The sequence below is a fragment of the Bubalus kerabau genome, chromosome 4 (assembly GCF_029407905.1).
Source record: "Bubalus kerabau isolate K-KA32 ecotype Philippines breed swamp buffalo chromosome 4, PCC_UOA_SB_1v2, whole genome shotgun sequence".
NCBI lineage: Eukaryota > Metazoa > Chordata > Mammalia > Artiodactyla > Bovidae > Bubalus > Bubalus kerabau.
The window spans coordinates 82,461,697-82,487,387 of record NC_073627.1 but is presented as its reverse complement, the minus strand read 5'-3'; the positions used below and the strand labels follow the sequence as shown (position 1 = coordinate 82,487,387).

General features: G+C 41.6%; 1 protein-coding gene across 6 annotated transcripts in view; it reads left to right on the top strand.

Annotated features, from left to right (window-relative positions):
• The window catches only part of TEK (TEK receptor tyrosine kinase), a 106,425-nt gene that overhangs the window by 68,197 nt on the left and 12,537 nt on the right, over positions 1-25,691 (top strand). For 4 of the 6 annotated variants that reach the window (XM_055577837.1, XM_055577835.1, XM_055577840.1 and 1 more), the window contains 8 exons: positions 337-481; positions 7,352-7,513; positions 9,651-9,785; positions 14,050-14,337; positions 16,320-16,619; positions 19,076-19,230; positions 20,836-21,046; positions 23,592-23,702. In XM_055577837.1, the coding sequence (XP_055433812.1) occupies positions 337-481; positions 7,352-7,513; positions 9,651-9,785; positions 14,050-14,337; positions 16,320-16,619; positions 19,076-19,230; positions 20,836-21,046; positions 23,592-23,702 (1,507 nt within the window). The remainder of the gene's footprint in view (positions 1-336; positions 482-7,351; positions 7,514-9,650; positions 9,786-14,049; positions 14,338-16,319; positions 16,620-19,075; positions 19,231-20,835; positions 21,047-23,591; positions 23,703-25,691) is intronic. The other 2 variants (XM_055577838.1, XM_055577841.1) reach the window with 2 other exon arrangements.

Below are 25,691 nucleotides of genomic sequence, written 5' to 3'. Positions count from 1 at the left end.
TCACCCAGCCATCACTGCATTGGACCATAAAAGAACAAATGTTACCAGAAGCAGTTTAGAAGGAATTAGACTTTTTGCTTGGAAGTGTTTATCCCATACTCCCAAACACACAACTACAACAGCAGGATCTGCGAGGGCATCAATCCAACATAAACTTGCAGGGTTACTACAATAGCTTTGGAAATAAGCCAACGCTTATACAAGCATTGGACTGATCTTCTTAATCTCTCCTAGAAAACTTCTTATTTAACAATGAGATGGGGTCAGTGTTATGAACCTTTGTGTTTATACCTCCGTAGAAGCTTCTGTTTTATTTTTTGTATTTTACCTTTCCAGCCAAAAGACTTTAACCACACGGGTCATCTCTCCATGGCTATCTTCACCATCAACCGGATCCTACCCCCTGACTCAGGAGTCTGGGTCTGCAGTGTGAACACAGTGTCTGGGATGGTGGAAAAGCCTTTCAACATTTCTGTTAAAGGTAAGCTCCATTTTCCAGGGGAAGAGATTGTATGCTTGATGGTTCTGCATTTATGTATTGCTGGGTGCCGCCTTTAGATAGAAATGCCCTCTGACCACTAAAATGCCTTTTGGATGTTCTCCAGGATACTAAGCCTTAAGCAAAAAAATTACGTGCATTGAAATGGAAAGGAGGGATTGAGTTTATGACCTTTGGAATTACATAGCTCTGGGTTTGATTTTTATGGCTGACAGCTAGTAAACTTGGGTGTGGCTTTGAGCAAATGAATTTGACCTCTCTGTTCAGTTCAGTTCAGTAGCTCAGTTGTGTCCAACTCTTTGCGACCCTGGGGACTGCAGCCCTCCAGGCTCCCTGTCCATTGCCAATTTCCAGAGGTTACTCAAACTCATGTCCATTGAGGCAGTAATGCCATCCAACCATTTCATCCTCTGTTGTCCCCTTCTTCTCCTCCCATGCTCAATCTTTCCCAGCATCAGGGTCTTTTCAAATGAGTCAGCTCTTCGCATCAGGTGGCCAAAGTGTTAAGAGTTTCAGCTTCAGCATCAGTCCTTCCAATGAATACTCAGGACTGATTCCCTTTAGGATGGACTGCTTGGATCTCCTTGCAGTTCAAGGGACTCTCAAGAGTCTTCTCCAACACCACAGTTCAAAAGCATCAATTCTTTGGCGCTCAGCTTTCTTTATAGTCCAATTTTCACATCCATCCATGACCACTGGGAAAACCATAGCTTTGACGATTCAGACCTTTGTTAGCAAAGTAATGTCTCTGCTTTTTAATATGCTGTCTAGGTTGGTCATAACTTTTCTTCCAAGGAGTGAGCATCTTTTAATTTCATGGCTGCAGTTACCAGCTGCAGTGATTTTGGAGCCCCCCAAAAATAAAGTCTGCCACTGTTTCCACTGTTTCCCCATCTACTTGCCATGAAGTGATGGGACCAGATGTCATGATCTTAGTTTTCTGAATGTTGAGTTTTAAGCCAACTTTTTCACTCTCCTTTTTCACTTTCATCAAGAGGCTCTACAGTTCTTTACTTTCTGCTATAAGTGTGGTGTCATCTGCATATCTGAGGTTATTGATATTTCTCCTGGCAGTCTTGATTCCAGCTTGTGCTTCATCCAGTCTGGCATTTCTAATGATGTACTCGGCTGCTACTGCTGCTGCTAAGTCACTTCAGTCGTGTCTGACTCTGTGCGACCCCATAGACGGCAGCCCACCAGGCTCCTCTGTCCATGGTATTTTCCAGGCAAGAGCACTGGAGTGAGTTGCCATTGCCTTCTCCAGATGTATTCTGCATATAAGTTAAATAAGTAGGGTGACAATATACAGCCTTGATGTACTCCTTTCCCTATTTGGAACCAGTCTGTTGTCCCATGTCCAGTTCTGACTGTTGCTTATTGACCTGTATACAGATTTCTCAGGAGGCAGGTCAGGTGGTCTGGTATTCCCATCTCTTGAAGAATTTTGCACAGTTTGTTGTGATCCACATAGTCAACGGCTTTGGCATAGTCAATAAAGCAGAAGTAGATGTTGTTCTGGAACTCTCTCGCTTTTTCGATGATCCAACAGATGTTGACAATTTGATCTCTGGTTCCTCTGCCTTTTTTAAATCCAGCTTGAACATCTGGAAGTTCACAGTTAATGTACTGCTGAAGCCTGGCTTGGAGAATTTTGAGCATTACTTTACTAGCATGTGAGATGACTGCAATTGTGCGGTAGTTTGAGCATTCTTTGGCATTGCCTTTCTTTGGGATTGTAATGAAAACTGACCTTTTCCACTCAGCCACTGCTGAGTTTTCCAAATTTGCTGGCATATTGAGTGCAGCACTTTCACAGCATCATCTTTTAGGATTTGAAAGAGCTCAACTGGAATTCCATCACCTCCACTAGCTTTGTTTGTAGTGATGCTTCCTAAGGCCCACTTGACTTCACCTTCTAGGATGTCTGGCTCTAGGTGACCTGTCTGAACCTTTCTTTATTTGTAAATAAAGCTTAGCTTATCTATCACTCAGGGTGATTGTGAGATTGTTAAGTAGTGGAATTGCATCTGGCACAAGTCTGGTAGTGATTTTATTTTTGTAGAAAGTTTAACTTTGTCATTGTCTTGACTTCTGATTCACTACAGAGAAGTTAGAGAATCTTAATTTGCAGACTACTCACTTAATATGAAGCCTGGGTGAACATGAATGATTTTCTTATATATTCAGAGTTCTGACTAGTCTTCCTACTATGAAATAGTATTTCAAAATTTGGAATTATTCCAAGTGGATTTGTGTACATTTGAGGCTTGAGGGGAAGGAATAGAGTGGAAGTAACTCCAAGTTCCCTTGGTCGTTGTACAGAGAGGTAATACAAATTTTAAATTTGAAAGTTACTTTTGAATGTATTTAGACAAAAGCACCTAATAACTCTGTGGTACGTTTTCTAGAAAGGTATTGGACTAAATGCTTCATTCATCTTATTATTTTTGAAATATTCATTGTATGTATTTATCTGGCTTCGCCTGGTCTTAGTTGTGGCAGGCAGGATCTTTGGTTGTGGTGTGTGGGATCTAGTTCCCTGACCAAGGATTCATCCCAGGCCTCTTGCTTTAGGAGTGCAGAGTCTTAGGCACTGAACCACCAGGAAGTCCTATCTTACTTCATGTTTATAAAGACCAGGCACAATAGTATTGTTATCCCATCTTGATCAGTCCGGAACTAGGTTCAGAGGTTTAGGTGACTTGCCTAAGGTAGCCCATCTCGTGAACAGCCAATCTCAGTTTGGAACCTGGTCCAACCCAGCATCATCATTTCTAGATCATTTTGCTTTCTCAGTCTCTCCTGTTACAGATAAGGAAGCAAGATAACTGAAGTTGTTGTGTATGTAACCTACTTCACTACTTGATTAGGAATCTTTGGGTGATCCTAGAGGTAATTTCTGTCAATGAAAGTAAATACCCAGAACATAATCTTGTTTTAAAAAAAGGTCAGTAACAATAGTAACATAAATAGAGCCTAATAGAGTTAGATTCTCTGCCCTGAGAACCCACAGAAACAACCTCAGAATCTTTAATATTTTTTTTTGATTACTGGAAAAGCCTGGATCTGTTTTATTCAGTAAAACATTAACACAATCAAAATAATTTCTTACGTCATATTTGTTCTTGGAAGAAAGGAAATGATATGCAGACAAGACAAATTATGTTATTTTTGGAATATTTGCTGTCCATGGAAAGTAAATAATAAGTAAAAAAACAAACCATGTTGCTAAGATTCAGAAGAGTCACTGATTCTAATTTTTATGTTTTAAATAAGACACAGCATGCAACATCAGTCCATTGAAATATCTCTTGTTCTAAGTCACTGATGCCTCTTCACTGTCATATTGACTGGTATCCACAAAATGGAAAATTGCAAGTAGGTAAATTGAGCAGTGTCTTTAATCATAATATTAAAAAAGATACAGAGATACAGATTTCCTTCAGTGTTTGTAGGGAATTGGTTCTAGGATCTCTTTGGATACCAAACTCCACGGATGCTCAAGTCCCTTTTATAAAATGGTGTAGTATTTGTGTACACCCTACGCACATCCTCCTGTATACTTTAAATCATCTCTAGATTACTTAAACAATAGCCACCCCCCCCATCTTTGGTTTCATTTTCCACGGTTTCAGTTACCCATGGTCAACTGAAGCTCAAAACACTAAATGGAAAATTCCAGAAATAAACAATATGTAATTTTTAAATTGTGTACTGTTCTGAGTAGCATGATGAAATCTCACACTGTTCCACTCCATCCTGCCTGGGATGTGGGTCTTCCCTTCATCCCATGTATACCACTCATTAGTCACTTAGACATCTACGTTATCATTTCCTCTGTCATGGTATCAAAATGCTCATGTTCAAGTAACCTTTATTGTATTTAACGATGTGATGCTAGCAATTTGAATATTCCCTTACTTTGCCTAACATATAAGTTAAACTTTACCTCTGGGATGTGTGTATGGGAGAAAAAAATGGTGTATGTAGAATTTGGTACTGTCTGCAGTTTCAGACATCCACTGGGGTCTTGGAAAGTATCCCCTGCAGATAAGGGGGATTATTGTAACACCATATACAATGTAAATGCTATGTAAATTGTTGTTAACTATAATATAAATATTTTGTAAATAGTTGCTGGCACATGGAAAATTTCAAGTTTTGCCTTGTAGAACTTTCTGGAGTTTTTTTTTTTTTTCCTTTCTGAATATTGATCTGCCCTTGGTTGAATCTGCAGATGCAGAACCTGCATATAGAAGGTTGACTATACTAGAATACAAACTAGAACAACCACTTTGGAAAATTGGCAATATATGCTAACGCTAAGCATACACCTACCCTGTGATGACATTCTACAGCTAAGTTTATGCTCAAAAGAGTGCATTTGTTAAACAATGTTCAAGAATGTTCTGAGGAGTTTTATTCCTAATAGTCCAAATATCCATCAGCATTAGAATAAGTAGATTGTGTTATATTCATATGTAATAGGTATCTAGGGCTGCGGTAGCAGAGTACTCTAGACTGAGTGGCTTAAACAACAGACATTAATTTTCTCAGTGTTCTGGAGGCTAGGTGATCAGTGTAATCTTACGTTGATCTGAGATCAAGGTGTTCGCAGAGTTACTTTCTTCTGAGGCTTTGCTTCTTGCCTTGTAGATAGCTATATTCTCCCTGTATCTTCTCAGGGTCTTCCCTGTGTGTGTGTGTGTGTGTGTGGTAATTTGATCTTCTTATGAGGGTCTCCCTGGTAGCTCAGATGGTAAAGAATCCGCCAGCAACACAGGAGACCAGGATTCAATCCCTGGGTCGGGAAGAGCCCCTGGAGAAGGGTATGGCTACCCACTCCAGTATTCTTGCCTGGAGAATTCCATGGACAGAGAAGCCTAACTGGCTATAGTACATGAGGTCATGAAGAGTGAGACACGACTGAGTAACATGCTAATGAGGAGCCGTCATGCGGGATTAGTGATCACGCTAATGAGGAGCCGTCATGCGGGATTAGTGATCACGCTAATGAGGAGCCGTCATGCGGGATTAGTGATGACTGTAGCCCGCACTGCAACTGAGTTGCTTCTTCAAAGACCCCCATCTCCAAATACTGCAATGCTCCCCTCATACAGCAAGGGTGATGTGCAGGGCTGGCTTCATGGGCTTATGACCTGTCCATACAGGGCCCTACACTTGGTTTAAGTTTCTGCTGTTTTCAAATTGAAATTTTATCTTTGAATTTCATAAGTGAAGTCCAGTGACACCATGGACTTGTGCATGAGTAGAAGAGACCGATTCACAGTCTGTCTCCTTTCTTGGCCACCCCATTCCCCTGTACATGTTCTCCATGCCCCAGGAGTCTAATGGACCTCTTAACTCACGGGAGTTCAGTAAGACTCAAAGCAAGTTGAGTACGTTGAGCTACTTCTATAATTGAGTAAACAGGATACTGACAGCCTGTCAAGACATCCTTTCCTTTCAAACCAGAACTTGCTTCATATGGTAAACATACTGTATATCTGTTTATTTACCATGCCCCTTATGGGAGCTAAGAACCATTGAAATATCTAAGAATGTTTTCTTTCATCCAGAACCAATTTTTACCTTGTTGGGGGTACTATTTCAGTCCCATTGAGAATACATGGTCTTTGAGGTGGGGAGGTTATTCTGGATTATATAGGTGTGTTCAGTTCCTTAGTCATGACTGACTCTTCGTGACCTCATGGACTGTAGCCTGCCAGACTCCTCTGTCCATGGGATTCTCCAGGCAAGAATACAGGAGTGGGTATCCATTCCCTTCTCCAGGGGATCTTCCTGACCCAGCAATCAAACCCGGGTCTTCTGCATTGCAGGCAGATTCTTTACCATTTGAGCCACCTGATTATCAAATGGTAAAGAATCTTTAAAGACTGTCAGAAAGAGATATCACAACAGAAGAAAGGTCAGAGAGACATGAGTTTGTTGTCTTTGAAGATGGATAAAGGGACCATGAGTCAAGGAATACAGGTGTTTTTTAAGAAGCTGAAAAGAAGAAAACAAATTATCCCCTACAGCCTCTAGAAAGGAACACAGCCCTGTTAACACCTTGATCTTAGGCCAGTGAGACTAACTACTGACCCCCAGAGACCTCTGATTTCTGACCTCCAGAGCTGTAAGATAATAAATTTATGTTGCTCTAAGCAGAGAGAGACAGACAGACAAACATAGCCTGGTGGTCTAGTAGGATGATTGATATTAAATAATCACACAAAGAATAATGAATTCTGAAAATTGCAGTGAAGGAGAAGATCTGTGGAAGTGTGTGGCATGTTAGACTAACCAAGGTTCAGGGATAGACACTGTGAGGAAGTCACATCAGAGCTGAGAGTTGAATGATGAGTAAGCGATAACTGCAGAATTGTGGGGGGTCTGGTGCATTCCTTGCAGGAGAATAGTATCAGCCAAGAATCTGAGACAGAAAGGAGCCTGGTGCATTGTTAGGTGAATGAACTGAAAGATCACTGGGACTGGAGAGTGTTGGATGAGAGGATGAGGGAGCTAAAGAGGCGGCAGGGGTGCTATTTTGCAAGGCCTGGCAGGTCATGGTATGAATTTCAGATTTTATTTGAAATGTAATGGGAACACATGGAAAACTCTTGATCAGAGGAGTGCTCATTCTTTAAGAAAGCACTCTGTGGACGGCAGGTTGGAGGGGTGAGAGCAAAGCCAGGAGATCACAGAGCGGGTAAGTGCATTGAATCTGATCAGAGAACTCGAAGCGGGCTTTGTCAGGAATGTGAAGGCACTCACCCACCACCCCTATCTCAGAACAGCGGTAAAAATCCAAAGTGTAAGGACTGATCTGATTCTTGACATTTTATTTAGTTCTTCCAAAGCCCTTGAATGCCCCAAAGGTGATCGACACTGGACACAACTTTGCTGTCATCAACATCAGCTCTGAGCCTTACTTTGGGGATGGACCAATCAAATCCAAGAAGCTTCTGTACAAACCTGTTAATCACTATGAGGCTTGGCGGCATATTCAAGGTAAGATTTGGCAAGGAAATGCTCCAGCGAGAGATGGGACACCAGGAAAAGAAATCTGTCCCCAAATGTAGAAATCCTCTCTCTCAATCTCAACCCTCTACCCCAAGGTAGGGGCTTGGCAGTGGATTCTACTTTGGAATATTCAGGAGAGAGTGGCGGGGTGATGGCTCCTCTGAGTTGTGGGTCTACCTTTCTGAAAGTCATGGTGTAAAATGGGGCAGAGAACCAGCCTGTGTCAGGAGTCACTATCTTCATCAATGCTTCCTGTCCAGGTTCTTCTGGATCTCCAGTCCCATTTTTACTCTGTCTTGCTTGGTCATGGTAAAGGACACATGTTTATGCTAGGAATACAGTAACAAGGAAGTCCAGGGCCCACTGGAAAGGCAGAGACTTAATCTGCTTACATCTGAGGGGTGATTTTTGCTACTGTTGTTCAGTCGCCAAGCTGTGCCCAACTCCTCACAACCCCATGGACTGCAGCACACCAGGCTTCCCTTTCCCTCACCATCTCCCAGAGTTTGCTCAAGTTCATGTCCATTGAATCAGTGATGCCATCCAACCATCTCATCTATCAACCCTCTTTTTCTTCTGCCTTCAATCTTTCCCACCCTCAAGAGTCTTTTCCAATGAGTCAGCTGTTGCTACTGAACCACGTTTTCTTTTTTTTTTCCTTATTTGCGTTTGCCCTGTCTGCGGTCTCCTAACTCACAGAAATTTGGGAAGGAATTTGGGCTGTGGCTGACTGAACTGGGGTAGGGGGAGGTGGGGGTACAGGCCCATCCCCAACTTTTTGAAAGCAAAAGCCCCAAATGTAATAAAATGTCAAACGTTCATGAAAACAGTTAAATTTATTTAAGTTAAATTTACTTTGAAACACAAATTACAGTCCTGCTTATTGCATGATGAGGTAATAGCATTTTTTTTAAAAGCTGAGCACCATCTATTGACCCAGCTGCTTAAATTGTGCCATCTTATCGTGAGACATGACACAGTCACACTTGTAGGGAACATACACACCTCCATCAATACTCTAGTCTCACTATGCCCAGGATTCCTAAAAGGGCCCTCTACCCGTGACTGCAATGAAGGGGACACCAGAGACACTAGTTCCATTCCTGGGTCTGGAAGATCCCCTGGAGATGGAAATGGAAACCCACTCCAGTATTCTTGCCTGGGAAATCCCATGGACAGAGGAGTCTGACAGGCTACAGTCCAAAGGGTCGCAAAGAGTCAGACACAACTGAACGACTAAGCGCATATAATCAAGGAAGTTACCAAAAAAGAAGAAAGCGAAGGTTTGGGGCTTAAAAATACTAGCTGACCTGAGTACATTGAATAAAGTCATGGTGGTATTATGGAGCTCTTCACGTTCTTTTGAACACTCATCCAAAATTCAGAATCCCAGGAGCATAAGTCTGATTTGCTGGATTGTTGTTTCTATTGACTATGGCTAGGTCTTTTGAAAAAGCAGCTTAAAAAAAAAAAATAGGATATTGATAATGCATTGTCTCTTTATGGACATCCACAAAGAGGTTTTCTAAAAACCCTTGAACACAGTCCAGTATTTTTCCTTACTGACTTTATCATGTGGTAAGGCAAAAATCTACCTTTGCGATATTCATGCAAATAGCTCAGAAGAAAAGAAGCATATGTCATTTGTTTCTGGGAGGTATTTTCAAATACATCAGAACCCTTTACTTATTATGACATAACTATTACAAATTTGTTGTCTGATTAGTGTAAGCAAACCCTCAAAGAGTCTTTTCTCTTGATAGCTTGATTGAAATCACTGTTTGCATTTGAAGGCAGTTATTTTCTATTATTCTAATTGAGTTTTTCCCCCTAAATCTGATTGGTATTCCCTATAGTTGAAGATGTGCCTGATTTTACTCTACAAATGAAAATACAGAAACACTAGAGCAGAGATGTATGAGTGGCACAGAGATACTTACACAAAAAAGCCTTGTTTTCTTTATAGTAGGAACACTGAGATCCTGAAGATGGAATCTCCCCTCTGTTCTACTCAGACATTGTATTTTTAAAAACCAAGCATTAGTTCCCATCACAAAACAGCATTCCAGTTTAAAGAATGTAAAAGATTGCCAACTTAAGTTTCCTGGACTTTCCCTCTTCTCAGTGACAAATGAGATTGTTACCCTCAACTATTTGGAGCCTCGGACGGAATACGAGCTCTGCGTGCAGCTGGTCCGGCGTGGAGAGGGCGGAGAAGGCCATCCTGGCCCTGTGAGGAGATTCACAACAGCTTCCATCGGTCAGCTGAAGCAAACAGGCATTTATTCAAGAGCTGGGTGGGTGGGGGAGGAAGGGGAAAGAGGAAGGAAGACCAGGAAGGGTGGTGGTGGGTGAGCGGGTGGGTGGGAAGGGTGGTGGAAGGGGTTTGCTTTTGAATGGGTGGGAAAGTGACAGGAAGGCTAGAGACTTGGAGTCAAGCCAGCCCTTTATTTGGGCTGCTCTCCTGGTCTGTCTCCCTGGGGGAGGGGGCTGGAGTGATCCATGGGGACAGAGAAGGAAGCAGATGAGCCTTCAGGAAGGCAGGGACATCCCTGAGGACTTGGGATTTACTTTGTAGCAACTGTGCTCAGTCTTGGCTCCTGAGTTTTTCCACCAGCTTCCTGTTTCCATCCTAAGGGCCCAGGCCAGGCCCTTGCTGCATACATACTCCAGAAATCCCAGTGTGTTTATAAAGTAATTTCTAGTTTTTCAAAGTCATTCACGCACATGGTAAAAATATCGAATAGATTGAAAGGCTTTTACCTAAAGAACAGCAGTTCTGTGCTCTATCCCTCCATTTCCCCATCCTATTTCCTTTATCTACTTGAGCCATATGATATATACCACCCTGTTTGTCTCATGGCATGGCATGCAGCATCTTAGATCCCCTTACTTCCTGGACTAGGGATTGAACCCGTGCCTCCTGCAGTGGAAGTGCAGAGTCCTAATCACTGGACTGCCAGGGAAGTCTCTACCTCTATGTTTCTAAATCAATGGTTCTCAAACATTATTTTCCATCAGAATCATCTGCCCAGCTTATTAAAATAAATTTCTGGGCCTTGCCTCCAGGGTTTCAGATTCAGAAAGTTTGGAGTGGGAACGGGGCTCAAGAATCTGCATTTCTAATAAGTTCCCCAGTGATGTATGATGCTCTGGTCTTAAGTGTACACATTCCAAGTGTAGCACTATTTCTTGATGGATCAATGTCAGTCAATAGCTATCAGTCTTCTATTGTGTAAACTGAGGAGCCTTTGAATTTGTGAAATTTCCTTGATGCTAACCTGAACTCCAGCTTTCTGCTACCCAGGTCCCCTCCTCTGAAATGTCTGAGTGAGTCCTTTTAAAGTTCTGTTAGTGTTGTAGTGTGCCTTGTGTATAAGCATTCTGTTACTATCTCTTGGTCAGTGCTTTACAGCTTCAGGTTCACATTTATTTAATTCTTAGAATTGTCGTCTTTCCCATTTTATAGATTGAAAAGTAGAGTCCCAGAGTGGTTAATAACTTGGCTATGGTGATGTATCAGATTCCTCATCATCGTACTAGATCTTCAGACTTGATCCCTTTCTGTTTCTCCAGTTATTATTACTATTTTTTAACCTGGAGCCCAAAGACACCAAATCCTTTCCCGATGGATGAGTTTTCCTAGTTTTCGTCCATTTACTAAAGGCAGAAGGCTATCAGATGCTTTAGTGAGAAACTAGGAAAAGCATCAAGCTCTTCTGCGAAGGTTGTGCATTCCTCACACACTCTTCCTTCCACACCTCCCACCTAGTGTTCATCTGACCAGCAGCATCCTTAATGAACCAAATGAAACTCGGGAGCTACTCTGATGCTTGTAGAAGCATTGTACAAGTAAGAAATGGCTTCCTGGGAACCCACCAGGTAGTAACACCAAAAATAACACTGGCAGGGACTTCCCTGGCAGTCCAGTGCTTGAGACTTTGCCTTCCAATGCAGGGGGGGTGTGTTTGATCTCTGGTCAGGGAGTTAAGATCCCACTTGCCTTGCAGTCAAGAAACCAAAACATAAAACAGAAGCACGATTATAACAAATTCAATAAAGACTTTAAAAATGGCTCACATTAAAAAAATAATAAGATCTTAAAAAGAAAATAACCCTGGAAACTACATATGACTTAGAGGATAAAAGGAACCTCCATGACTATGATGCAAGGGGCCCCTGAAATGTCATCAGGTTGCTGCTACAAAGAAGAGACATTAAAACAAAACAGAGATGGTGTCTTTTTTGGTTGATGGTTGTAGCTTATTCTGTCCTAGGCCAGTGCTGATGAATCAAAAGGGGAAGGGCATAATCTGACTCAGATGGAAAGTATTTATGGAACAGAACATAAAACACTTAACAGCCCCACGGTGTGCTGTCTTCAGCTCTCAGAATATGTTCCAGCCAGGATGTATTCAGAGGGCTCTTGGAATATTTCAAAGTAGTTCTCAGGGGTGGGTGGGAAGGGAATTCTTATAAAGGTTCATCTTTTCCCATCATTTGAATTTTGCTGATGTTTGTTTTTAAATTCATTTGGCAGTTGCACTTTTTATAAGTGTGTTAACTGAGTGGCAAAGGCCGGGAAGGCCAGGAGGGGTGGGGACAGGACACACTCTGAACACACGGCAGAAAGAGGGCAGGTAGGGAGGGGTGAAGGGTAAGCCATGCTCTCAAAGGGAGGGGAAAGAGGAAATGGCCATTTATGGGGCTGCTCCCCTGTACACGGCACAGGCTTAGAAGGTTTGCAGGTTTGCTCTAGACCATCAGCCTGCTTTCCGTCTGTTGTGTCGTTATAAGCCTGCCTGCCCATTCCAGGTGGCTTATTTTGGAACTTTAGAGAAGAGCAAAAGGAGGGGACGTCACCTCTCGCAATTTGCAAAGGCTATGGAGAAAAGACCAATGAGACCTGCAGCATGGTGCCAAGCAGGTGGCAGACCTGATTGCTGGTTCTCCCTCGTCCATGGGTGGTCAAAGCTGTTAGCGAGAGTCCCTCTCCTGAGGAGTGGAAATAGACACTTCCCGTCACCTCTGACCAAGTTTCTCAGCCTTCTTACTTTATTTTTTATTTTTACTTTTTCCTTTTATTGGAGTATAGTTGATTTACAATGTTGTGTTAGTTCAGGTGCCCAGCAAAGTGATTGTTATATATACATTCGTTTGTTTCCACTTGTTTATATTATTATTATTTTTAATTATAACCCTCTAAAGAGCTTCTTAGATAGTTTTATCCTTAAGACACTGTATCTGTTTTGTTTTAATGTCTCTTCTGCCATGAATTTTAATACCATAAATCTGTTTATATATTGTGGTCCTTCATAAACCATTGCAATTATCTAAAATTTTCTCATACCCCGAGGACCAATTTTTGCCCGGTTAGGGGCAGTAATGTCCCCACTGAAAATGCATGAGGAGAGGATGCCCTAGTCTATGTTTTGAAAATACTGTATATCTGGAGTTTAAAATATCAGTGTGCTGTTATTAGTTGAAAACTTGCAGATTCCTTCTCTGTCCATTGACACAAGATAAGATAGGAAGGGAGGGAGAAAATGTTGATGGAACCCAAACACCTTCCAAGCATTTTCATCTCCATTATCTCATTTCTCCTCCTGAATCTGGAAAGTGAGTGTTTTTATTTCATACTACATAAATTTTCCTGAGGTCACAGAACTAATGGGGTATGCTTCTGCCTTTTTGACTTCACAACTCATGTTGTTTCCGTTCAGTTACCTCTCTGGTGACTCAGGTTCTTGGGGGTAATTATGGCCACATAGCCTGTGGTCAGAGCCAAACCTTGATGTGATCAGAGCCTGGCCCTGCCATCGCTGTGTTGTCACATGTGAAATTGTCCCTGCTAAGGGGATGTAACCCTGAAATTGCTTTAAAACATATTGCTCAAAATGGGAACAGAAACACTGAATGCTCACCTGCAACCCCACAACCTTGGCAAATCCAGTGTTTCCAATTTTTTCAGTTTCCTTCCTCTTTCACCAATGGTAGACATGACTTTTTCCAAGTGGAAATTAGAATATTTCTCATGTGTTACAAGTTTTGGAGGGGCTTCTGTACTTTTCACAATAATCCTTTAATCCCTTGGATGGCTATATCATAATTTATTAAAGCATTTCCCTACTTTGAGCACTTAGGTTTCTTATGATTGTTTGTTATTATAAATAATGTTGTAAGGGACATCTTCATGTCCCTAGCCTTTTTGCTTCCTTTGAGTTATTTCTTCAGGATAAATCCCTGGTAGTCAGATTATACAAAGTATATGATCATTTCTAAGGCTCTTGAAAAATATTCCCAAGTTGTCCTTCAGAGGGGTTGTATTTTTGTCTTACAGTTACTCAAACTACACATTAATGTTTTAAAGCTTTGCTATTTTGGTAGGGGTAAAAAGTATTTCATGGCTGGTAGCGGCTGTTTCTTTGCTAGCTTGTATATTATTCTAGAAGCCAAGGTTGTCCTTTGGGGCTGTTGTTTGCTTCACTTCATATAAAAACGATGATCCTTCTGGTTTCTCCTAGGTCTTCCTCCTCCAAGGGGTCTCAGTCTCCTACCAAAAAGTCAGACCACTCTAAATTTGACCTGGCAACCAATATTCCCAAGCTCAGAAGATGACTTTTATGTTGAAGTCGAGAGGAGATCTGTGCAAATGAATAGTGATCAGCAGAATATTAAAGTGCCAGGCAACTTGACTTCAGTGCTGCTTAACAACTTACACCCCAGGGAGCAGTACAAAGTCCGAGCCAGAGTCAACACCAAGGCCCAGGGGGAATGGAGCGAAGATCTCATCGCGTGGACCCTTAGCGACAGTAAGTGACTTATGCTGCCCCAGCCTTGCCTGAATGACGCTTGGTGGCCGCCACTTAGACCTGGCTCGCATCACTTCAAGTCTGCTTCTTAGAAACCATGACAGGTAGTTAGTTGTAAGTGGAGGCCAATGAGTGCCCTCCGCCCAACACCTCAAATCATTTTAGTGACCCGCAATATATATGAATGCTCCATATGTTTGGACTAACAATAATTCAGGCAGACCTGTCCTACGATTTACCTTTCCTGTTTTTAAAAAAGTTTATTTATTTTCGGCTCTCCTGGGTCTTCGTGGCTGTGCACAGGCTTTCTCTAGTTTCATTGAGCAGGGGCTACCCTCTGGCTGCAGGGTGTGGGCTTGTCATCGTGATGGCTTCTCTTGTTGCAGAGCAGGGTCTCTCAGGGCTCGCCAGCTTCGGTAGTTGTGGCATATGAACAGTAGTTGTGGCACACAGGCCTGGTTGCTCCTCGGCATGTGGCATCTTCCCAGACCAGGGATTGAACCCGTGTCCCCTGCATTGGCATGAGGATTCTTAACCTCTGGACCACTAGGGATCCCTACCTTTCCTTTCATTGGAGTTATTTATTAAGCAGATGGTGATTCATTACAGATAGATCTCTCCTAATCTTAAAAGCCAAGGAACTTTGCTTGAAAATCTGCAAAACAGATAATCCTTAGCATTACAGTATATATTTGAGAGTAATAAAACAACTTTTCTTTCAAACTGCTCTTCAGGCTCTTCTCAAGTTCAGATCGTCCATTAAAAATTAGTTGGAACTTCTAGGGTTCCTTCGTAGTCTTGAAAGCTTTTTCATCAGGAACCAGAGAGTTCTATTGGATTCGCTGTCTGTGCATTTCAGAGTCCTTGGAAAGACCGGGTGTTTCTGGGTCACACCATCACTAACACTGGGATCCTGTGGTCTCTCGTCAACTGCCAGAGTCTGAGTTTCTCTTCTGCGGCTGAGCCTCCACTTCCCCAGTAACAAGTGTACAAACTGGCTCTGGGTTTCTCCAACTGGGTTTCTCTTCTTGTATCAATAAAATGTGGAAGTCTCAACCATTTTGTCAGTGTTTAGGCATGTCTTCTTCATCTTTAAAAAAATTCTGTGACAGAAGTTATAGGCCAGTACAGAGAATAATACATAAAAATCTACATTTCTACAACCCAGAATTAACAACTGTTAACATCTTGCCATCTTTGCTTTCAGCCTTTTTGTGAAAGTAATTCCACAATACAGATATATCAAAATCCTCCTTGATTGTTATCCCTACTCTAATTCTCTCCCTGTCTCCCCAGAGACAACCAAAATTCTGTTTGTTAAACCAAGATTATGTTTTTTATATATCTTTCCATTCAATATTGTATAATTTTAATACATTAAGTATACCTGTAAGTGTGCAGATGCATGCATACGCTTCATCTTGCTTTCTGTATATGTCTACTAATGCTTAACATATTTTCTAACAAGTGCTTAACAAGGATAGTTCCTATGGGCTGGTGGCTAACTGCAAACTAATAGGAATCCTTATTTCTTCTACTTGAATCTATTTCTTAAAAGCTGTGTGACCGTGGCCAAGTCACTTATTGTCTCCAGGCCTCAATACTAACAGTAAGATTGTTATGTGGAATCAATGAGTTACAATACAAAAGGGCCTATGTAAATGTCAGCTCTCATAATCTTTGTTTTCCTCAGCATCAAGAAGAGTAAAATAGCAGTTTGTGGAGTAACAATTTCCGGGGTCTTAATTCAGTGTAAGGATGGTAAATATGTGATTTGTGTGTGTTGCCAGTTTCCCATATGTGGCCATGTTGTCAAGTCTGTGTTGAGTCCACCACAAACTGACTGGAGTTACCATCAGAGATAACATTTAGTAGCCATTCATGGTTTATGGGCCGACATTCATTCTCTCTTAAAAGCATAATAGTCAAAGAGATGGTAATGCATCTTAAGGAAAATATGTGTTTGTTTTTTTAATTTCTAGTTGTCCCTCCTCAACCAGAAAACATCAAGATTTTCAACATCACAGACTCTTCGGCTGTGATCTCTTGGACCATCCTGGATGGCTATTCTATTTCTGCTATTATCATCCGTTACAAGGTTCAGGGCAAGAATGAAGACCAGCACATTGACGTGAAGATCAAGAATGCCACCATCACCCAGTATCAGCTCAAGGGCCTTGAGCCCCAGACGGTTTACCAGGTGGACATCTTTGCAGAGAACAATATAGGCTCAAGCAATCCAACCTCTTCTCATGAACTGACGACTCTTTCTGAATCTCAAGGTTGGTAGAGTAGACGGGTATTTACATATTATTATTTCTGGGGAGTATCAGAAAAGCCCCACTGTTTTAAGATATTTACTCCATATTCACATCTTGTGATACAATAGGCTTGTCCTTAATAGGCATCACCATCTCTAAAGAGGTCCTTAAGATGAAAATGCGCTTTGGAGGGATACCCTGTTGATCCATTTTCTATTATTAAGCCTTAAAGGAACTTAGCCCATCAGCAGTCCCCATCTAGCAGTTGAGGGTCTGAGGAACCTGAATGTGATTCTGTGGAAAAAGAAGACTGAGGACCCAGCTTAGTGGAGGAAGGCCTGTGCAGTGGTTCAGTGGGAGGCTCCAGGAACCACACTCCATTCTTTCTCAAAATGAACTCTTCTTTTAACTTGGGTGACACTATGCTATTCTGAGTTGTCTTTTACTTTTTAGATCCAGGTTATGACGGCTCTATGTCCATCACTAACCCCTACCTCAGAGAGAATAAGCTCTTTGAGACAGATCCTTCAGTGCCAAGCACAAGAGGGCCAGTGTTTGTGATTTTTTTTAATTGAAATACAGTTGTTGTGCAATATTATGTTAGTTTTGAGTGCACGATATAGTGATTTGACATTTGCATATATTATGAATGATCACCACAGCAAAGCTAGTAATTATCTGTCTCCAAAAAAAGTTATTACAGTATTATTAGCCATATTCTATATGCTATATATTATATCCCTGTGGCTTCTTTATTTCATAACTGGAGGGCTGTACCTCTTAATCCTCTCCAGTGTTTGTGGCTGGTAAAACCCGTTGAATGTAATTAGTGAACAAGGACACCACAGGTGGGAAGGGTTGAAGCTTCTGGGAGACTTCCCGTTGAGGTTAGTCTAAAATTGCATTTCCTCACCCTCTGCACTGTACAGCTTGTTCAAGGGAATGTAGCTAGAGGGACTTGAGAGGGAATTGGTGATTTTTGCAAATTTATAATTCAGACCAGCCTCTTTTTACAGAAAGTATCATAGCACTAAAAACTTCTCGGTTCTTTTGAGGGCTACCGAGGGCTTAAGAAATAAAACCAATAAGCTCTGTTTTCAGTGCTGATTCTTTAGAATATGTTTGAAATATCCAAGGAATGTTGAGTCTGTAAATTACAGAGAATCATAGTTTTCAGATGACAATCTTACTAAATGCATCATTTCTATAATTACTTGTGTTTTCATAGAACACATGCAGGCCCTAAATCCAAGCTACAAATAAAATACAAAGAGAAAAATTTAAAAACAAGATGTAACAAAACTAAAAACCCCTCACCATCCCATTTCAGATATCTCTTTATGCACACACATGTGGAGATAGTGGGAAAGATAGCTAATCAAAAGAATAATTTTAGATGAGATCATGCTCTACATGCTGCTTTTCATAAAAATACATTGAATTTAATTGTATTTTAATTTAAGCAAGGGAAAGAAGTGGAAGAGTTAAACCATAGTCTTTAATAGTCCATTTTGACCTGAGCCCTAAATTCAATAGTTTTTCTCTTTTCTCTCTTCTTTCCTTCCTTCTTTGCTCCTCCCATTGGTATCCTCAGGTTGTTTTCAGCTCTTTAAAAGAACCCAAAGAAAAATCCAAATCAAAATATTTTACAGAGCCTGTGCTCTTAGCGTCATAGAGCTTGCAAGATTTTCTAGGTGGGGAAATTGTTCAGGGAGGTTTAGTCACTTTCCCAAAGTGATAGATATAGTTAGTCTCACTATTATAATATTCATCTGCTTGGGCCTGTACTTGGAAATGAAAGTTGAACAAAGGGCAACAATTATTGATTAGCATCAGTCAAGTTCAGTCACTCAGTCGTGTCCAACTCTTTGTCAAAGACTCTGTGGATTGCAGCACGCCAGGCCTCCCTGTCCTTCACCAACTCCTGGAGCTTGGTCAGACTCACATCCAGCGAGTCGGTGATGCCATCCAACCATCTCATCCTCTGTCATCCCCTTCTCCTCCTGCCCTCAGTCTTTCCCAGCATCAGGGTCTTTTCCAATGAGTCAGTTCTTCACATCTGGTGGCCAAAGTACTGGAGTTTCAGCTTCAGCATCAGTCCTTCCAATGAATATTCAGGATTGATTTCCTTTAGGATTGACCGGTTGGATCTCCTTGCAGTCCAAGGGACTCTCAAGAGTCTTATCCAACACCACAGTTCAAAAGCATCAATTCTTTGGCTCTTAGCAGCATTGGTGATTAGTGTGTTGACTTGTAAAAAGCCCTTTTGCACATTCCTTTGAACTTTTAACAGCCCTGTGAGTCAGACTTGCCTCCAGTGAGTTCCAGACAATAAATGAGTAGCACTAGGTCACCTACCAATTAGGTGGCAGGACTCAGGCTGCCATGATGTTCGCATTACACTGTGACTTCTGCAAATGGTCGTGGCCTATCTCTCCATCTAGACTAACCTGCTGCTTCTCCTGCCTTCTGCTCAGCACCAGCAGACCTCGGAGGCAGGAAGATGCTGCTCATCGCCATCCTTGGCTCAGCGGGAATGACCTGCCTGACGGTGCTGTTGGCCTTTCTGATCATGCTGCAGCTGAAGAGGGCAAACGTCCAAAGGAGAATGGCCCAAGCCTTCCAAAATGTGGTAGTGTCTCATCTTCCAAGCAGTATTTTAAAAATATGGGTCAGAAAATTTACTCATAAAGGAAGTATTTCCCTTAGGCACGTTTCATCTTTTCTTCGTCTTGCATTATGAAATGGGAGATAACTAGCATGACTATATAAGTTCTTGTCCAATTCAGAACAATTCTGACAGTGAAAAGGTTACTCTTAATAATTAAGCAGAAAACTAAGCCTAAAGCAGGATTACTGCCCCATCAAAAAGAGAATAGAGTCATCCTAGTGATAAATCACCAGTGAGAGTGATCTTGCAATATAAGCAACTGACCATTATTGTAATGAAGGGCATGAGGGGAACCGTACCTCAGAGTGATAAGTCATGAATATTGATACTAGATCAGTTTTCTTAACTTTTTTTTAATTTCCAGTTTCCATTTTGTACTTCTAATAGTATCCCCCATATATATATGAATTATATCTACATGTGGATCGCCATCCCTGTGTACCCTTCAGTCTGCAGTCAGAGTTCATGGCACTCGGCACTACTATTTTCTTTCATTTAGTAATTTTGACCAGTTGCAAAGGTTTACAAAGTCGTACTTTACTGACAGGCATCCTATTTGAATCCTTGAGATAGTATAGCCTGAACATTTCTCTGTGATTTCGAGCCCTGTAAAATTAATCTGTACCCAACTTTACTGATTCTATATATAAAGCATTGAATACAGTTACGTATTCCAAATGAGGTAAATCTTCCTGATACGAGTCCCTGAGATGCCCTTCAGGCTGTCACTAGAGAGGAAGGTCCAGCAGGGGGGTGGACAGCGCTGGAGCTCATCATGGTGCGGATGCTTTGTCCTGATACTGCTGGCAGTCACCGAAACTCAGGAGAAAAGGAGACACTGTCTTGGGCTTGAGAGACTCTGAGCTTTAAGACAAGTGGGAGAGAGTGAGTAAGAGCCAAGGAGACCAAGATGAAGCTAGGAAAAAAGCTCTCACAGAGGCATGTCCTGTGACTTCTCCAAATAGATCTCTGAGTTTTTTACCAAACCAGAACTGAATAGCTGCTCATTTCACAGCAGGGTAGACACTCAAGTGTGAGTAACTCAAGTGTGTGTTGTGACATACATGCTATTATCCTCCCCTCCCTCATCCCTGCAGGCATAACTAATCAATTGTAGCATGCTTTCCCACTGAGGCCTAGGATCATAGGCATGCAGCTGTTTTGGCTGCCACTTCATCCAAGTGGGCCTATTGCGGCTGCTGCTAAGTCACCTCAGTCGTGTCTGACTCTGTGTGACCCCACAGACGGCAGCCCACCAGGCTGCCCCATCCCTGGGATTCTCCAGGCAAGAACACTGGAGTGGGTTGCCATTTCCTTCTCCAATGCATGAAACTGAAAAGTGAAAGTGAAGTCACCCAGTCGAGTCTGACTGCTAGCGACCCCATGGACTGCAGCCTACCAGGCTCCTCCGTCCATGGGATACCTATTAGATGAACCCTATTTCCATCTTCATTCTAGAATTGGGTATACTGTTTCTTTTTTTCACCTAGTGTGGGTACAAACCAGAAGGTATTATATACCTTAAAAATTATGAAAAATCCTGACACAAAACCATTATTTTTGTAGAGGGAAGAACCAGCTGTGCAGTTCAACTCAGGAACTCTTGCCCTGAACAGGAAGGCCAAAAACAACCCAGATCCTACCATTTATCCAGTGCTTGACTGGAATGACATCAAATTTCAAGATGTGATTGGGGAGGGTAATTTTGGCCAGGTTCTTAAGGCTCGCATCAAGAAGGATGGGTTACGGATGGACGCTGCCATCAAGAGGATGAAAGGTCGGTGCATGCCCCCATCAAGTCAGCATTTTACTAGGGTGGGGGGACAGCTGGACTTCCTGTTGAATCTTTCCTCTAAGGTCTCATATTCTTTTAAACAAAAAATTGGCATGATGTTAGATGGAGCTGTCCTGTGCAGCTGAAGGTGATATTTCCTTTGAGGGTCAGGATGTAAACTTGAAGGCATGAGCTGTTTAGACGCCACTGTCTGGATTCACTGGGATGTGAGAACACAGACTCTCTGCCCCACCCTGCTGACTTTCAAGAAGCATTACTGTTTCTCTCAATGCAGTGGTTCTCAGCATTGATCACAAGTCCAAATCACCTGGGAGACTTGTTAAAAAACAGACTCTTCAGCTCCACCCTATGGTTTCTGATGAAGCAAATCTGGCCCAGGGCCAGAGGGCTTGCATTTCTAATTAGTTCCCATGGGATGCTGAGTCTCAGAATTTGGAGACCACACTTGGCAAATCACTATCTTCATGCATTATCTACATCAGCATTCCTGGAAATAGTTAGAAATGCATCTACTTGAGTTTTTCCTCCTTGTGGTTCTAATCTATTCAAATTTCTGGGGGTGATGCAGGGAAAAATAGGAGTCCCTAAACTTGCTCAGGGGCTCTTCTATACACTCAAGCTTAGAAATCATTGATCCATAGTCACAAAACTAGATCTTTTCCAGTTGTGTTCAAGACTGCTTAGGGCCCCCTCATTGAATAAGATCTTCTGAGAAAGCCGATTGACGTGTCCCCTGGCAGTACTAGCTGTCTTCTGTTGCGTGTGAAACGGCAGTTTACAGATGACGTGGTTGTGAAGCTGCACTGTTGTTTTTACAGCACACAGGCTTGGCAAGTGATGTATTACAGCCCGCAATGTAATTGCCCTTTTATCGGGCAGCTCCATAATAAGGACTTGCTAAGGCTGCTGATGGGTTTTCCTTCTTCTTGACTGCAACATTAAGCCTAAGATGATAATTAACCCTAAATCTTATTAAGCCATCACTGCTTTCTGCATTGCTAGAAAACACATGTCAGGAAATGTACAAAACAAAATAAACACAGTATTATTTATGCTCAGAGACAGTAATGTTTCAAAACACACACACAGACACACACCCAAACAAAGCCTACTAGAATCCAGAAATTCCTTTTCCTTTTCCAACTTTAGTCACAGGAGTTTTAGGAAGCAGTAAAAACAGTGAGAGGAGAGAGGGTGTAGAACTTTGTAGCATCAGTTTTTATGCTGATTGGGATCTGACCTGAGCTGATTGTCCATCTCATGTCCATGTAAAGAGGTAGAATAACTTAACAGCACACCAGGGCAGAAAGTTTTGCAGGAAAAGTCATGTATGCTAAGAGGGCACTTACTGATGTGAACCAACAAACTATTACAAGGAGCTTTGCTTCTGAAATGTTCCTGAGGCATTGACCCTTAGGCTCCTGTGGTATAAACAGGGTACTAGACTTGGAATTGTTACCTGTCAGCCTCATGGGTCCCCTTAGCCCATATGAAACCTTCCCGTAATTTTTAAGCATGGTCAGGCATGCACATGGCTACCAGCTCTCTATCACTCTTTCCCCCAATGTTATTTCTTCAAAAAGCAATCATAGCATACTGCCACCAACTCAAGGCTGACCAACCAGTTGCACATCAGCCAAAGAGTTTTCTCTTCAGCCTGATTGGTGATTCTGCCTCTGATCAAAGTGCTTATGGAGAGACGGAATGACAGGAACAGAAAGAAACGCAACTGTTTCCTGACTACGAAGCAACTTCTATAAAAGTGTCATTGAGATTTGAATTTTTTCAGCAAGTCTGGCTTATGTGGGCTTCCCTGGTGACTCAGTTGGTAAAGAATCCACCTGAAATGCAGGAGACCTAGGTTTGATCCCTTGATCAGCAAGATCCCCTGGAGAAGGAAATGGCAACCCACTCCAGTATTCTTGCCTGGAAAATCCCATGGACACAGAAGCCTGGTGGGTTATAGTCCATGGCGTCGCAAAGAGTTGAACACAACTAAGTACAGTATTCTATTCTAGTTTACGTAAAAAGCAAAGTAAAATTATTATAATAAAGTAAGATGTGTTCACTACTGGCAATGTTTCACTAAAATTTTGGTGTTATTCCTTGGCGTATTTGTCTCTGGAAAGCCAGGGTCTGAGAATGGACGCAGCCCCATCTCAACCAGACCATTTCTCTGGATATTTGAGGGCTTCAGCAGTGGTTCTCAAACAGAGGTGATTTGGTTTCCAGGGGGGACACTTGGTGATCTGAGTACATTTTTGGTTGGGCTACTGGTAACTAGTAGGTCAGGTCAGCGGGGCAGCTAAACATCCTCCTTGCCACAGGACAGCCCCCAACCACAAGAAGCAGTGGCCCAAAATGTGGACAGCCAAGCCCCTGTGATAGAGCCACCTCTTTGATTTCGCTAACATTTTCCAGACCCAATGACAGCTGAGTGTACTTGAAGGTGATGGGGATCAGGGGGTACAGCTGTTTCTGATGAGGCATCACAGAAAGGGGTCACGACTCTTGACTTTCTTCCCAGAATACGCTTCCAAAGATGACCACAGGGACTTTGCTGGGGAACTGGAGGTTCTTTGTAAACTTGGACACCACCCAAACATCATCAATCTCTTGGGAGCGTGTGAACATCGTGGTAAGATGCTCTTTTCCTGTTTCTCCTGCCAGATTTTTTAAAATAAGAAAGAAAATTAGGCACATTCCATATTGAAGTTAGGAAAGATAAGTCATCTAAGATTGCTACCTACTTTTTAAGTTGCAATTTCAGTCTGAATGTCTGGCCCCATGAATAGACTGTGCTGAGATGTGGAATGTTTTTGAAGGTGGGTCCCAAGTGTGAGTCTTTTGGCTTCTGATACAGTTCAATTAGTAATGCCCAAAGATACCCACAGCTCCTACATGCTCCCATCTTTGCTAATCCAGAGGTTTTCTCAGTCACTACTAGGTGGATGGAGGCTGCGCTCTGCACCAGGAAAAGTGAAGTACGTTGGTTCTTCTTAGTGGACTTTTCATTTTCCCTCCAAACCCAAGTAACCAATACTCCAAATGTTAAATCTGTGAATGCCAATAATCTACTGTAATGGGAAAGGACTGGTGACACTTAGGTTAAACAAATAATAATAAGCCTATATCTAATAGTACTTTGTTTTTATCCAAAACAATCCCCTGTACAATTACATTGAAGCTTTCTTTACAACTACCCTATGTCACACATACCCTTAAGTTCAAATTATATTATTAATTCAAATGTTTATTGAGTATTTCCTATTGTAATGTGTGGAGTTAGCTGTGAATGAGTAGGTAATAAGAAATCTATGGGTTTACCTCTGCATGCTACTGGGTTTGCAGCTCTAAATCCATGCTTACTCTTAATTTCTCATGGAAAAATTTACTCCAACGCAAAAGATCCACATGGTAATTATTTGCAAACTTTACAACCTCTTGTTGACTTTGCAGCACAAATACCAACAATGGAAAAGAGACTACTTCCTTTTCCTCAATTTATTAAACTAAAAATACTGGTACTTCAAACAATATATCATTCTGTGATCCAATAAGGGTGTAATTCTAAAAGCCAGATAATGTCTCTTAGGTTAAATAATGAAGTAATGACACTTATTTTTGAGCTATTTCCTGAGAACAGTAATCAGCATGGGACAGCAGTAAATGAACGTTTAAAAAAAAAAAACAAACTTAGAGTGACAGAATATATGTCTTTTAAAAGTTTCCTCTATTGTCACATAGTTGGTTGACTTTTAAAATTGTATTGTTCAGTAAAGTGAGAAAATACCTTCATACCAGAATTGAGGTATATCTTTCCTTATAGTACAGCAGGATTCAGTGCTAGAAGCTTGCTTTTTTTTTTCTTTTTTGAGAATTTCATTTTCTTAGGATATCTTTGAAGTTTAAATTCATTTGACATAAAAAGTATATACCAAATAATTCACTTTTAAAAAATAGTAAAAGAGAGCACTATACTTTCATTGGCTCCAAAGATGAATAATTGTTATCAAAGCAAATTACATCTCATTCAAAAAAGAAAAGGGAGGAAACTATTTAGAATAAAACTAAGACAATGAACCATACTTTCCTCTAGGAAAAATTTTATTTTTTTCCTAAAAGGTTGACATTTCTGGTTTCTGGAAGCAAAATTGCAATCCCTGACACTAGATTTTGCTGACCAGTGATGCACTCAACAATCTAATGACTTAGTCTGGATTTTAGGAAGGAGCAGAAGTCAGGAGAGAGAGAAAGTTTCCTAGTGTGGGTCCTTCTGCTTTGGGTATTTAATCATTTGTTTGTTTTAAAAAAATAACCTCAGGAGAAGCTGGATTCATACTGGAATAGCATGTCTGGCTCATATTAGGTTCTCAGTCAATATAGAATAAAAAATAAAAGGTGCTGTGGACTAGCTGTCCTCGGTCATCTGGAAGCAGATGTTTTGGTTTCATTCTACCCGTGTTCCCCAGGAGGTGAAGCACTCAGGAAGCCTGCTGTTTGGTAGGAGTGGCGAGGGGAACCCTGAGTGCAGGCATGGCCCCCTTCTGCAGGAATGATGTCACTTGTTTTCCTCCTGTCCCCAGCATTACCCATATCGGTACCACTAGATGTGTTATTTTAAGAT